General features: G+C 38.6%; 1 protein-coding gene across 3 annotated transcripts; it reads right to left on the reverse strand.

Moving 5' to 3' along the window:
- Window positions 1-734: 734 nt before the first annotated feature.
- On the reverse strand, window positions 735-14850 carry LOC106857394 (neuropeptide Y receptor type 6-like). 3 transcript variants are annotated; one of them, XM_088173683.1, is made up of 4 exons: window positions 8890-14850; window positions 6746-6822; window positions 6608-6636; window positions 735-5749 (listed from the first exon to the last, which is right to left on the reverse strand). In XM_088173683.1, the coding sequence occupies exon 4, from the start codon at window positions 5729-5731 to the stop codon at window positions 4613-4615; it is 1119 nt and encodes a 372-aa protein (XP_088029809.1). In that variant the 5' UTR covers window positions 5732-5749; window positions 6608-6636; window positions 6746-6822; window positions 8890-14850; the 3' UTR covers window positions 735-4612. The 3 variants fall into 3 exon arrangements, with proteins under 3 accessions (XP_088029809.1, XP_014738937.1, XP_014738938.1); XM_014883451.2 differs by having other exon boundaries at window positions 6608-6640; window positions 8890-14848; XM_014883452.2 differs by lacking the exon at window positions 6608-6636 and having other exon boundaries at window positions 8890-14849.

Genomic DNA, 14850 nt, shown 5'->3' on the forward strand with positions numbered 1-14850 from the left:
GTGGAATATTTCTAAGTGTCTTATTAGCATAGAATTGAAAGGACAATGTTGTTTATGGAGTCTATGAGATTCCACTCAATTCTGCAGCCTGTCTGACCCTTCATTGTGAGGTTTCTCAAAGCTTTTCTACAGATTCACTCTCATTTTTAAATTGCTTTTCTATGTCTACTTTTATCTATTTTTCTGTCCTTATTTTAATTTTTTTCTTCCTCTGCCTTGTACCCTTAGCTTTCAAAGTTTTTCTTTTTGTCTCCTTTTATTGAGCTGGCTATTCCTATTATTTAGTTTTTTTCTTGTTTGTCACATACCCTGTTGCTTTTTACTTGTGTCTTTTTTTCCCCCTCTTCTCTCATCCTGATGCTTTAAAGGGCCACCTTAGCACACTGCTATTTCTGGAGTGTACCCTTCTGGGTTTGTCAGGACATCTCTGGAGGTCACCCCTTTTCAGAGGAGTCTTTGTGTCCTCTCCTCCTTCTCATTTGTCTCCACTGGGTCAGCAGCTCCCTCACACATCTGAAGTCTGGTCAGATCCCTTCCTGAGTACCTCGGTGCCCTTGAGCCATGCTCTGTTTGCTCCATGGCCATCCCTTTGACCTGCAGCAGGCTCTGGACCTCTCTTGGACCTTTGGATCTTTCTTTGGACCTTTTGGTGATTCTTGGTGTTCTGGTTCCCTGTTTGAATGAGAAGGGTCCTATCCCAGTTACAGACAGTACAATTCACCAGCTGGGCAGGGTGATGGTTTTACACAGTGTAATATTTATTTCTCAGACAATGGGAGAAATCAAAGTCTTTAAATCACAAACAGTACTGGCACTGCTTTTGTCCACAGACAAGATTACAGTCAATAATCAATTGAGCTTTTTACTCAATGGAATCATTTCCACAGTGGATGCCAGTTCCCAAGTATCTAACCCTACTTATAGGTGCTTAAAGTGAAACCAATCAACCATAAAATACACAGACATGTAAGGACACAGTTCATTTACAAGGATGTTTATAAATATATTGGTCTGGTCTGCATGACCAAATAATTCAAACAAAACTCTGACACAGTTTTTATTTTTTAAAAACTAAGACTTTCTACACTGGAATAGCATCTGGGAGTTCAGGCTCCCACTCTAGCTTTCTGTAGTTAATTCCATGGTGCTGCTCCCCCAAGGAAGCTCACAGTCCTCCAGCTGGTTGCATCAGGTAACAACTTTCTGCTGAGAAAGGCTGTTAGTATTTCTTCTACTTGGCTATACCAATAAAACAAGGGAAAATAAAGTCATCAGCATTACCCAAGACAGGGCAACCTTTGCCAGTTTAACTCGAGTAATCTTTAAGTATTAGGTATTGCAGTTACATTTACCACTGTCACACACTGTGTTGGAGTCCATAATACTTATGCTTTAAAAACAAGTAATTACACTTTGTTCCTATTCCTGTCACAGTCATTTGGCTCCTGCTGACTTGCTTGGAAGTTCAGTATCAGGATGCACAGGAAGCCAGTGGATGTAGTGAGAGAATGTGCTGCGCTGAGGGTGACGTCTCCGAGACAGCGAGGGTCCTCTGCTCCATGAGCAATGATTGTTACAAGTGCAGCATTAAGGAGAGACACTTGGTGACTGAATGCTCAGAACAGAAATGGAGCATCCATCAACACTTGAGTCAAATGAAAGTGTGAGAAAGAAATGAGAAGGAAAAATCAAGGCACAAGTATTATTGTTCACTTTTGATTCTGAAGCAGTGTCATTGCTCAGAGAGCTCCACCTGCTAATGAAGAACCCTCTTATACCAAGATTTTCAGACTGGAAGGAAAGATTGAGCGCTTAACTCTGATCAGGATGTCAGGAGTAGACAATTGGTATTGCAAAAAGTGATGGCAATCTTTTTTTTGCCTGTCTAATGCATACTGCCCAAGCACTTCTATGGAGAGACAGTAGAGAGACCATCCATCAGCACCACATAATCTGAACCAGAATTCATTTCATGGCTGTTTTAAAACCACTTATGATACTAAAACCACCTCTACTGTAAAAGTAAGCTTGTCAATGAGATGGGAGCCACTTGGGCCATGTTCACACATGAGGATCTCAGCTGGGCCTGATTCAAACATTAAATACTCTCTGAGACATTTATCAGTGAGAGTAATCTGAACTGCTGTGCTATTATTAATAAATTAGAGTAAATTTAGAATGTCATGTGTTTGTAAAATGCTTTAAGCATGGGCCCTGAAGCTATAAAGTGTGTACTTAAATTTGAGGAAGATGGTGATAGAGATTTGTATTCCTGACCCAGGGAAATACAGTTGATAGGCCGGCCTCTAGCAGGTGTGACACCAGCATTTGTTAAAATGCTGTTCAGGGAATGACCTTCTGACAGTAGACGGTTTTCAATATAGGTACCAGGATCCCCAAGAGAAGTGAAGTTCCTGGATAGATTTGCTTTCACTCAAGCCAGGTGCAATGAAAACAATGATCACTTTGTTACCCAGGAATCTCAGTGGTCAGAAAAGCAGCTCCATTCCATCCCCTCCCCTTCACCAAAGCACAGCCAGCCCCTCTGACATGCATGGTCTCAGTGGCATTGACTGCAAGTTACTGCTTTTAACTTGATTCAATGCCTCTTGTGCTGAACAAACAGATGATGTAAATCAGCAATAAAGGCAGGCCAGTGACCTGGTTTGAAGTTCATAGAAATATTAATACTGTGATACTCTCAACAGTCTGATCATTGGCCTTTATTAGGTATTTATCTGTCTCCTGGTTTCTTTTCTATGATGCACAAGGCAAATGTTTAAGTTAAAGTTTGTGTAATAGATTCCAAATGCATGATATTTGATTTAATTAGAAAAAAACCCTAAATTATGCCAAAGCTAATCCATACCTATCACTCAGACTCTTGATTACCATGTCACTTATTCTGCCATTCTTGCTCTTGTGATGGGGCTGTCCTTAAAACTTCTATGGGCTCAGACACGAAGAGATTTCACCGAGGTCTTTTATCTTCGTGTGAATCAGGGGCACTTACACAACCTGAGTATCTGCACGAGCTGGTGAGGCTCTTCTGACAGAGCTCCTCTGATGAGCAGACTGGTGCAGACTGAACGAATGCTGGAACAAGAGAACTGTGACCAAACCCTTTAGGAACTGGATGGCTGTGGAAAGTGCTGCTCCCTCTCCAAGAGAACTTTATAGCCTTAAGGTGAGTTTCATCACAGCTGAGTCATCAAGGAGCTCATTGTAATTTGAATGTGAATTCTTTTTGCTTAAGTGGGGCATTAATAAATTGCTGAAGTTAGAAAATACTTTACAAGGAACCTTAAGTAAAAGTGTTAGAACAGGGGGTTTTGAAACTCAGAAGAAAAAAAAGGAGTTTTAGCAGTACAATTAATTAATTATACTTAATTTGAACAAGAGGAAGCATGGTGAATTTTTGGACTAAAGTGTTCTAAGTACTGTATTTAAACAGTTCAGTAGTTGCTGATTATTTATGTTGTCACTGTATCATGGATGAAGAAGTTTGGCTATTTTTTTATGGCCACACTGGAAAGTGGTTGTTAAAATGCTTAAGAAAAGTTGTGTTCAGTTGTGAAAGTTGTGTTCCCTTTAGGCTTCTTTGCACTGTGTTACAAAATAAACTATTTTCAAACACAGAAACTGTTTCTGTGAACAGAAATCTACTCAAGTGTGCCCTCTTGCTCAAAAATGCGGGGAAAAATGTTGCTGAAATTAAAATGCAAAACTAATTTTCTACTCAAAGAGAAATCTGAATAAGTAGCTAAGACTAAATTTACTCTGAATCCATAGTGGTTTTTTTTGGTAACAGATATTCTAAAAGGTCTGTTATAAGGAGCAGTGATGATGCTAAGAGAGAAAGCAATGATCTTTACTGGTGGTTTGGAGAACGCAATGCTTTTAGGAGAGATGCTAAATATATATTTCATCTTGAACAACATTATTGTGAGTGAAACTTGCAGTACATCAAATGGGTTCCGTTCTGTGTTCATAAAGAGATATAAAAGTCCAGCTCTAGCCTTTTCTAGCAATTTCTGGGCTGAATTGTTACTAAGCCAAAGCAAACTGCATCAAGGGGCTGAAAGAAAGGTGGTGGAGTCTTAGGATAACTTCAAAGGTCTTCTTTACAGTGTGAACTGCCTCTAAACTGCAGATTAACCAGGGAGGGTATTGATGTAGGGTTGGAAAATAAAAATGCCAGAAAACAGTGTGTGAAAGGCTTCTGAAGTTAGGAATATCATAGTGTTCAGGGTTTCCCTGGGGGAAGCCAGGTGTTTAGGAAGGACATCCCCATCAGTGGTTGAAATGGAAACATTTTTATTGGAGTTAAGGTACCATGCCTGTGACTTGGAAACTGTGGATTAAAAAAGTCAGATGTTAATACTGTTTATGATTTATTATTATTGATCTTTAGGACTGTTGGAAGTGGTTTATCAGCATTAATACTATCATAAAGTACCTGTTAAGAGTATGCCTATGGGAGCATAATCCTGGTTTTGCTGAACTAAATGACAAAGACTTCCTCTAAACTTGGTGGTATCATGACCAAGAGCTTCAGAAAAAGGCCATCTGCAATAAAATATAGAATTTTGGAAACTACAGTTAGATTATTTTATATATCCACATGGGGATTATTTAACTTCAGAGAACCCTTAGATGCATCTGTTTGCAAGTTTGAAAGGGCAATATTTTCATATTCCTCTTGTGATCCTGAGCATCTGCAGTGGTGAACTAATACAACCAAATCCTTCTGAAAGTTCCTGTTCAGAAATCCATAAAAGATGGGATTGATACATGTGGAGATCATGGCCACAAGGTGGCAGATTGTAAATGCCAGGTTATGATTACAACTCATTAATGCCTCGTAGTTCCAGTCAAAAACCACATTGAATATATTGAGAGGCAACCAGCAAGCTGCAAAGGTCACAACAATTGATACCAGCATCATATTGATCCTTTTGTTTTCACTCAGCCTGTTCTCATTCTCTCTCCTCCTGTCAATTTTACCTCGTCTCCTTCGAAGACATACAAATATCCTGAGATAGCAGATAAAAATAAACCCCAGTGGGAAGCAGTACTGGAAAACCAGCAGGCTAGTAGTGAAAATCAGTCTCTCTGTAAGAGATGGCCAGGCTTCGATGCAAGCAACTTTGTTCTTGTAGAAATCACTGTGGAAAGACAGATGTTTGAAGGGTTCATCTGTAATTTGGTGGAATACTAAAAAAGGAGTGGATATGATGAGGGAAAGCCCCCAGATGAAAAGAATTCCCCAATAAGCATGTGAAATACTGGGCTTCCAGCCACGTGGGTTCACAATTAACTGATATCTCTCAATAGCAATGAGTACAAGTGAGAAAATGGAGACTGTGACAGATAGACTTTGTATGAAAGAGCCTATTTTACACATTGCTTCCCCAAATATCCAGTGGTCCATTAAGGTATATGCAACTGTGACAGGAATGCACATGATACAGATCAAGACATCTGATACAGAGAGGTTGGCAATCAAAATGTTGGTGACATTTTGAGCTTCTTTCCTTCTCTTTATTATAATAATTAAGCAAAGATTTCCAACAAGTCCCACTAGTGTAACCACTGTGTAAGCTGTAATAAGCAAGAATTCTGCAAGGAAGGAAAGTTGGCATGCATCAAAGTTCAAGAATTGAGAAAGGCTAATGTTAGAGATAGTTTGATTCAGGATCTCACTGGGATGCTGAACAGTTTTATCCATCCTGAAGCATCTTCCAACCTATGGACAAAACCTTGTATTATTTATTTTGCATAGAGATTTTCAAAGCAGTGAGTACTGTGGGTCTATTATTGTAGTCAGTGTCCTTAAAGTTTCGAGCAAATCTAACATGATTAATTACAGTACTGGATAAGCACATGGTTCTTAGTGGGTTTATGTATCTCTGTGGACAGGGGTTGATGTCACCTTTCTGAGGTTCTGCACTGACAGTGCTACAGATCTATAACTGACGTTCAAGAAAAAGCTGTGATAGCAGCTCTGATTAAACTTGTACGGACACTTTCATACAAATCCTCTTTTAGCGGTTGTGGATGAAGTTTTCCTTTCAGAATAAAGTATTCCAAGATCTTTCTCTGCTGAAGATTTAAGAAGGTTTAATGGATTCCAGTGAGCATAATCTGTTGCTTTTGTATTACCAGGAAAGAATTGGGTACTGCCATCACTCTGCTAGCTTAGACATCACACTTAGATTTTCTTTGAAACTACAAAGCAATGTGAGTTAATACACTCAATCCTCCTAAGTTAATCAAAATTATGTGTGCTTGAGCTGAAATGGCATTCAAAACCTCTATGAATGATATTTTAAAGGAAGTTTCCTGTTGTACTGATGCATTGAGGATAGTATATACTTTTTCCTAAATGTAACTTGAGAAAAATGTAAACAAAATAATGCTCACATTGTAGTTATACAGTTTTCCTCTTTCAGCCCTAACTTAAACAGGAGTCAAGCAAAAAAATCTGATATTAGCACAGTTCTGTGGTTTTAAAACTAATATTAATGGGAAGCGTTAGGTTCAACAGAATATCTTGATGGGCTTAAATTTATCACTGAGTGCAAAAGTTAATTTAAAGGCTTACCAGCTTTCTGGCCAGAAAGAGGTTGTTTCCTACCTGGGAAAGGAAAAGCTAAGTATGAAAAGAGTATTTAAAAATTTAAGAATGGGTAATAGATACATGTTCTACACATATATCTTTCAAAACTCAACTTTAACTCACCTTAATTCCCCTGTGAAATTATTGGAAAACTAGCTGGAAGGAAATCATTCTTCAGCCCTAGTAATGGCGTTGAGAGCCTGTGGAGAAAGGAGAATGAAGAAGCAGTGGGAAGTTAGAGGATACACAAAAAGAAAAAGGGCTAGGTGGATGTTTTATTATTACTAGAAATAATCTTCTTATATGTAGATTTGTCAGCCCTTTCACAGAAATGATTGCCATTATTTAATCACTAAGGATTAAAAAATATTTGGCTGCCTGTACAAAATCAAACATTAAATCCATGGTTAAACTGGAATTATGATTCTGTAGTTGTTTTCCCACAGACACTCAAAGAATATTCCAACCAAAGTTACATCCTAGACTGCCTTATCCTGATACTTCTGTTTGACATAAGTTTGGGTGCTTCAAATTAGGATTCTAAAAAGTCTCCAAAAAACCATCATGCTCACCTTTGGAGCCTCTATTACCACGCTCATTCTGAAAAGGGTCTAAAATGCCCTTTTCAATCAGTATACACAAGTTAAGAGTGGGAAGTGGCTGTAGATATATGTGACTCATATGTGTCCCAAAAAATGACTTAAATTGTGGTCAGGGCTAGCATTAAGCCCTGTAGTGTCCCTAAAGAATGTACCTGGCTTGTTTAAAGCTATATTGGGGAATGTCATGGAAAACTCTACAATCCTGCTGCAAAAAAATTATGGAATTCTGGTGGCTCTGATTGATTTTGCAGTCCCTTGCAGATGTCCCTACTTCAGCAGAGCAAGAGCTGGGTGCTCTGCTGTGTGCCCACCAGCCTCCACAAACTTCTGCTCCTGAGTCCAGGAGAGAGGCCAGGGACTGTGACTCTGACAGTCACATCCTACAGAACCCGATGATGTGGCTGGGCAACAACTCCTTCAGGCCACCTGTTTCCTGGAATGCACTGTCACCCACCTTTCCCTGGGGCAGGATGCATGTGCTACAGGGACAGAGGCACTAAATGTTGGATTTACCACCAACAGTGGCAGATGTTGCCCCTATGAGATTTACTGCCAATTCAGAAATGTGAAGATCTAAAGGCTGGCTGCTTTGCCCCAAGGGTGAACTTTCTCTGCAGTGCCTGTGGTGTCCACCTGGCTGGCACAGATCTGATACCTTCACAGACAAACTCTGCTCTTCCCTGCTTTTTACGTGAGCAGGAGAAGCTGTGGGGACTCAAAAGGCCATGAGGCTGAGCCAAGTTTGCAATATTTTATGCACTATTTGCTAAGCTTGCTTATTTCTCCGTGGATGCACAACACAGTTTGATAGCAAATTCTGAATGTCCTCTCCCAAGAATTCAGGATGGTAGGGCTTCTCTGACATTTTCTGTTTGGGAAAAGTCCCTGTACTGATCTTATTGGTTCACTTGCTACATGAGTTTTAGGCACACTCTCCATCTACACTGTCCTTTTCTCAGGAAAATGTGATTTCTTTTCACTCTTTGGTTGTGCCGGGAGTTAAAGAGTGCAGTCTTTAGTACACACCATTCTGAGGTAATTTAAATATTTCCTTGGCAATAAAACAATTACATCTGTCTTGGTAAACATCTGGAGTATTCACAGTATTAAAAAATAAGTTACTCTAGTATTAACTGCAGCATGTTGAACTATACTGGCATTTTTTAATCTAATAAATAAATGTTATTGGAATCAGCACCCTCAGATCGCAACTACAGCTGATACCAGAATTGAAGTGTTTAACAAAATGAACTAATTACTTCAACCCCTAATCCATGTGTTTTGGAAAAGATTCTCTACCACAGCAAGAGTTTAACACTGTAAGTTATTATAAACCCCTCAGTCTTGTTTCATTCCTCTGTCTGCAGAAGCATTACTGAAACATTCATAAGCAAAAGAAAGGTCTAAAATAAAAGGATTTTAGAAAGGCTTTGTTTCATAAGTATTTTCTTATCTGTGCTAAAGATGAATAGTCCCATCCTTTCCAGGTGACCAGTAAATGTTTCAATTACAAGCATTGTTTATTAAGTTCCTAAGTATTGCACAGATAAAACATGGAGGAAAATTTACATTCAATTTTAAATATATGTTGTAGAGAATAAAATAATACCTTAAAAAATATTCAGTAACTTTGGTCATAGTTTTATGGATTTTCTGACTTCTTACCTGATGAAAAATTCAAGTCATATCCACACTGCCTTTAACAATTTTCCTTTTCTCTCAGAGCCAGCAAACACATCTTCTTTCTGTATAAAAGAATCCAGAGCAAAGCCATGTCTCCTAAAGCAGTACTTAAACTCTCCTTTCTTCTCTGTCTCAAACAAACCACAGATCCCCAGTTTCCAACAGTACTCAATCTGCAGGCTGTAGGAAGGCTGCTGAGGAATAAAACAAGCTCTGGAATCCAAGAAGAGGCAAACAGCAGTGAGCAGGGAGGAGGAAGGACCAGTAGTCATGGGGATGGATTTTCCTCCACTGTGCTGCTTCCCTCCACCCCATCAAACACCTTATCATGCAATTTCATTTTCAATTATTTAATCTCTTCTGTAGTTCAAATGTTTTCCCTCTGCAGGATTTCATACATAAACATCTGCAGATGGCATATTTCTTTCTTAACTGATACAGCAGTACAATAAGCTGCTTGGAAAGAGCATGCACATCCTATTAAGTGTATAATTTGCTTTATTGCAATTAAGATAATCAGTTTTTCATTATAAATTGATATTTTAGCTTATACTCTTCAGATAAAAACAATATTCCTGAAAAGAAAGGCATGGCACAATGTACTAGCACATAGTTAAAAGGGGCTTAATTTTTATTACTGTTTTTTCAGTAAGAGTCCATACATTTTGTAGTCACATGTTTATAAAAATAAGCATTCAGCTTCTTCACTAAATATTTAGAATGAACATTTATGGAGTGGGAAAAGAACTGCTTTTCTTAGGACCTGCAACCTGGTAAGTCACTGTATAAACTCTTGCATTTTTACCAGGTCCACTTAACTTCCAGTATCTCAGTCTGGTTATTTTAAGAGAATGATTTTCAAAAAGCAGTAGGATTTTTGGGATGAGCAATACAGATGCTGTACTGAAGTGCAATTCAGAACTAATTATCTAAAAATATTGTTGGCTATTTGTATAGCCAAATAGTATTTGAACAAAATAGGTGGAGGGAGCCTTTGTGATCAGCCAGATGAACATCCTGCTTTTCATATATTTGAGCTATTCATGATGTGCTTGTCCAGACTGTTTTTTAACTATCTGTGGTAATCTTAGATTAGGTATTCAAATGCCTAATTGACTGCTAGAAAGACTGCCTTAACATCTCTCTGTAAAACTTCCTTCTCTTTAGTTTAGCCCAGCTCTTTTTATTTCAGGTGTGGTCTGGGAGTTCTGATATTTTAACCAAAAATGCTGCAATCAAGCAATGTGAATATATTTTTCTAAAGCATTTCTAGAACTTGCTGGGCTTGATTATGTCAAAATTATGATAAAAACAAAGCTTTGCCAAAGTACTTTAGAAATTCTGCTTCTGGTTGCACTGTAACCCCAGGAAGTTAATCAGGACCTGAACATGCAGTGTGATAAGCATCAGAACAAGCCATAAAAATGCATTATCTATTTATGAAGCAAGTAAGTCAATAAAATTAAAAGATGTTCTGATTCTATTTATAAATTTCATAGGCCATATTGCTTATTTACACATGCCTCTGTTTCTAATATAATTCTGTATGCAGTCCTTCATTTGTGGAAAAAGTGGAGCCTTTAACATGTGATCCATTGGTTTTACAGTTTTACCAACCTGCTGCCTCATGTGGATTTAATTGTGTTGTAACCTGTGGTGAATTAGATCACATCCAGTATCAAAGGCTTGTGGGTGTAGCTGCTCTTGGTGTGTTTAATCCTGATGTCAAAGGTATGTATGCTAAGTGGGACCCATGGCTCTGGAGGAGGGATCACAGTGTATTTTTTCAGCCAAATGTTGGAACCTCTGTTTGCAAAAAAGGTTAATGGACAACAGAATTATATCTACTTTTTATCAATGCTCTTGTCATTTCTAAATTGCTCAGTATTAAGTGATGGGTGAAGTGCCATCATAGGTTTTAAAACGTAAAGTTTGTAATAACTTGTGTAGCATTGGCAACAACCCGTTGGTGAAAAATAACATATAACTCCTTTGAGTTTGCCTTTTGCTCTGGCATTTACATGATTCCTTGGCCAGCAGGAATCTTTGCTGATGGTAGATCACTCTAAATTTTTGCTCTTGCTTAGTTGTTTCTCTTATGTAACTGTACAGCAGTCTTTGTTTCTGCCTGTTGCAACCTCCTTCTTCAGAAAGCAAGATTCAGTAGAGATGTACATGTACAATTTCTCAGCTTCCCACATGAAGAAATTCTTCAACAGCAGATTGGCCAAGAGCTGGTTCAGAGACCTGTAACATCTCTGAAGGCTCATGGAATCACAGACTGGAAGGGACCTTAAAGATCATCCAGTTACAATGTGCAGGGATACATCCCACTAGATATGGCTGTTGTTACAAGATCCTTCCAACCTGGGACACTTCATGGGGCAGCCACAGCTTCTCTGGGTGATTTGTTCCAATGACTCACCACCCCCATGGTCAAGAATTTCATCCCAAATCCCACCTGACCTTGCACTCTGTCACTACAAAGCCATTCCCTCTTGTCTTGTCATTCCATGCCCTTGTCCCGAGTCCTCTCCAGCTCTCTTGGAGCCCCTTTAGGCACTGGAAGGACTCTGAGGTCTCCCTGGAGCCTTTCTTTTGTCAGGCTGAGCACTCCCAGCTCCCTCAGCCTGGCTCCAGAGCTGAGCTGCTCCAGCCCTCCAGCCCTGCTCATCAGCAGCCCTGATGGTCCCATCTGGACTCGCTCCACAGATCCACATCCCTCTCACACGGGAGCTCCAGAGCTGGATGCAGCACTGCAGGTGGGGTCTCCTAAGAGTGGAGTAGAGAGGGAGAACCACCCCCACCATCCTGCTCTAGATGCAGCCCAAGACAAGGCTGGATTTCTGGGCTGCAAACACACATTGCCAGCTCATGTTGCACTTCTTGTCAACCAACACCTGCAAATCTTTCTCCTGGATTGCTGCTTCCTAATAAATACTATTCTTTATAGCACTTCAAAGAGGCACAGAAAAATAAACAAGAATAATTGGAAATCTCATGTTAGTGTTGGATGTGCTGGTTAATGCCATGAAAGTAAGATAATATGATGTGATGGAGGAAAAACACACTCCCTTCACATTTTCCTGTTCTGTGGAGAGATCAACACCCTAGTAAGGGATTCTTAGTAAATGGCTCATAATGTGACCAAACTAACAACAGCTAAGCATGCACTGGGGCTTTTTCTCCATGGATGTACATGTATAATCGAAGCACTGCTCCATGACTCAGAGGTTTTTTCCTAATTGGAAATAATTGTCACAAAAATAATTCATGTTCACTAATGGGAGTTTATGTTTCATTCCATTATACAGCATAGCTCTAAAGGACAACTTTGCAATATCCTTGATGCCTTATCTCAATTTTTATTCTCAATTAGCTCACGCCTAGAATGAAAAGTCAACTGTTTAAAAATCTGATATAACTATAGACGAGTTACTTATAATAACATATTAATTTTTAAAATTGTGTCATGCCATGAACTGTTGGCTAATTTTTGGATCTTATTCAGTTGGCACAGAGCTGAGATGGAGATGAATACACTCCCTTGGCTGGAAGGTTAGCATCTTAATTTTTTGGGTCAGCCAAGTTACTTTTCTCACTGAAAAAGAGACAAGATATGTGAGTAATTCTAATAGGAGTGTGACTGCATAAATTTATATTTTATAATAGATTCCACGTTCCAAACCCTGATTCAATTCTTTGTAGTTTTCTAGAACTTCTCCAACTCATTTTTACCAAAAGTCATCTCTGCCAGAAAATGAATTATTTCAATAGCTCACAGATTTGGGGGGAATATGACAATTTGTATCTCTAGGGTTTTTTTTCCCATTCTAGAGTCCTTTTATAACACTGTGAACACCAAACCCTGCTGTTCTCATGGAATGACATCTTTCAGTGTCCTAATTGTTAATTAAGAAATACTTAAATAATCAAAAGGTTTTCAAAAGGTTTTTCCCATTAAACTAAGTCTGCTGCAATTTTCCAGCATGTTTCAAATTGTAACAAGCATTTTGATTTTCTGGATTAAAAATATGAATTCTAGATTGCTATCTTCTGTCTAGAAAGTCTCACTTCACACCACTTCATTTTAAAATTTTTTGAATAGCATGGATGTCTTTCAGCTAATTTCAGGCAGGTGCTTACTGAGCTTCACAGCACAGCTCTTCCTGCGGTGTTCAAACAAAGCTTAACATCAGTCATGCAAAAGCACCACAAACCCACTCCACAGAGGTTTTGTGGAATGAGAAAGAGTTAGAGTCTAGGAATAGCTAAGGGAAAAGAAAAAGAAGTAGATTTTAATTTAATTGAAAAATCAAAATGAAAAATTTGCAGGTGAAAAAGATCAGTGTGGCTGAGACTGTTGCTGGCTCTAGGTCTTCCTTTGGCAAAACTCAGGATCCTGGTCTATCTCAGAGTAAGATACAGTGAAAATTTTCCCCTCTCACATCTGTCACAGCATTGCTACATTCTTTGATCCTTCACAGGAATCTTGACTTTTGAGACTGTATTTTTGCTGCCTTACTTTCATTCCATCACTTCAAATTATGGCTGCTTTTCTATAAAATTTTAGGAAAGAGAAGAAAGGAAATAATGAATTATTAAAGAAGAGTGAAAAGATGAAAGAGGAAAAGAGAAATTGAACTTCAGAGGGAAGAGGAGGGAGGGCAGGGTTTAAGGAAAAATGGTAACTTAAGTCCAAAGAAAAGGATGGAAATTCAATTCTCTGATGACTTTCCACTTCACCCTTCACAAAGGTGTGTTTCTTTTACAGCAAACTCCCCTTAAAAAGAGCTCCGGGAAGATTTTGTTTAGTAGATGAACTTTGATATTACTTACTGAAGAAATAGTACCTGTGGGTTATTCTCTTACCTTTTTATCTGTAGGTTATCTTATTTTGCATTAAGCAAATACAAGAGACAGGAGTTTTTTATTCCCCTCTGAATATACACAAGGTAGAGATTTTTATCCTAAAGAGTGTCATGTTCAGACTGTAGGGAAGTAAAAGTCTATCTAGCTGCCTTTCAGTCTTTCTTAACCTTTTTCAACAAAAAACCCTCTCCAGTACTAATTCATGAAAGTCTCCAAAGTAAGATCACAGGTTTGATGTTTATGCAGATCAAAGTGCAAACAGCAGAACAGAGGGAGAAACTTTTGCCAAAAAGGCAAGAGCTCTCTGAAAGACAGCTGTACATCTTTCACAAGATTTTATACCCCTAACTAAAGCAAGATGCCAGGCTGGGAATGCTCGTGGTGCTGCTGTATTTTTACACAAAATGCCTCCCTATGAACCACACAATTACACTCTGCCTAAGGTGTTGATTTGGGTAGGAGTGAGCCTTCCAAAATTCTAGCATCTCATTGAAATGATGAAAATAAAAATCTTTGTGTGTGTGTATCTCAGAGGGATGTGGGAAATTACGGTTGAATCCCTTGTATTCCTAACTGCTCTCACCTATGCACAGTTAGAAAAATCTGGGTGAAATGTGTGTGTAGCTAAGGTGATATTATTAGTCCTCAATGTGAATGCAGAACTAATTCAGCAAACTGTCTGCATGAAGGAATCCTGTAGCTTCAAAATGCTTTCTGTCTGCTGAAAGGTCAAACCAAGCCTAAGTGTAGAGTATTACATTATACAAAAAAAAATAAACTCATTAAAAATTCAAGTGATATACTTAATTGGCTTAAAAAAAAGAATCAATGCCTGTCAACTGTGGAAGCCACAGATGTAACTAGATTAAAGACATTGAAACTAGTTAAAAGACATAACTTTGTGTTTGTATGAAGGTTTAAATAAAATATTTATCACCTATGAACTACTTCTGACTTCATAGTGTTTTTCTATTGCCTTCATGCTATTTTCCAAAACTTCATTATTCCTTTTCCATCTTGGCAGTTTGGACCCATTAAATAGCACAAGAAAGTTATGTTTCTTGAATGAAA

Source organism: Sturnus vulgaris, chromosome 15 (assembly GCF_052056855.1).
Source record: "Sturnus vulgaris isolate bStuVul1 chromosome 15, bStuVul1.hap1, whole genome shotgun sequence".
In the NCBI taxonomy this organism is placed as follows: Eukaryota; Metazoa; Chordata; class Aves; order Passeriformes; family Sturnidae; genus Sturnus; species Sturnus vulgaris.

Bases quoted from the DNA above. Each gene is read 5' to 3' on its own strand.
- LOC106857394 (XM_088173683.1), bottom strand. From the start codon at position 5,731: ATGGATAAAACTGTTCAGCATCCCAGTGAGATCCTGAATCAAACTATC.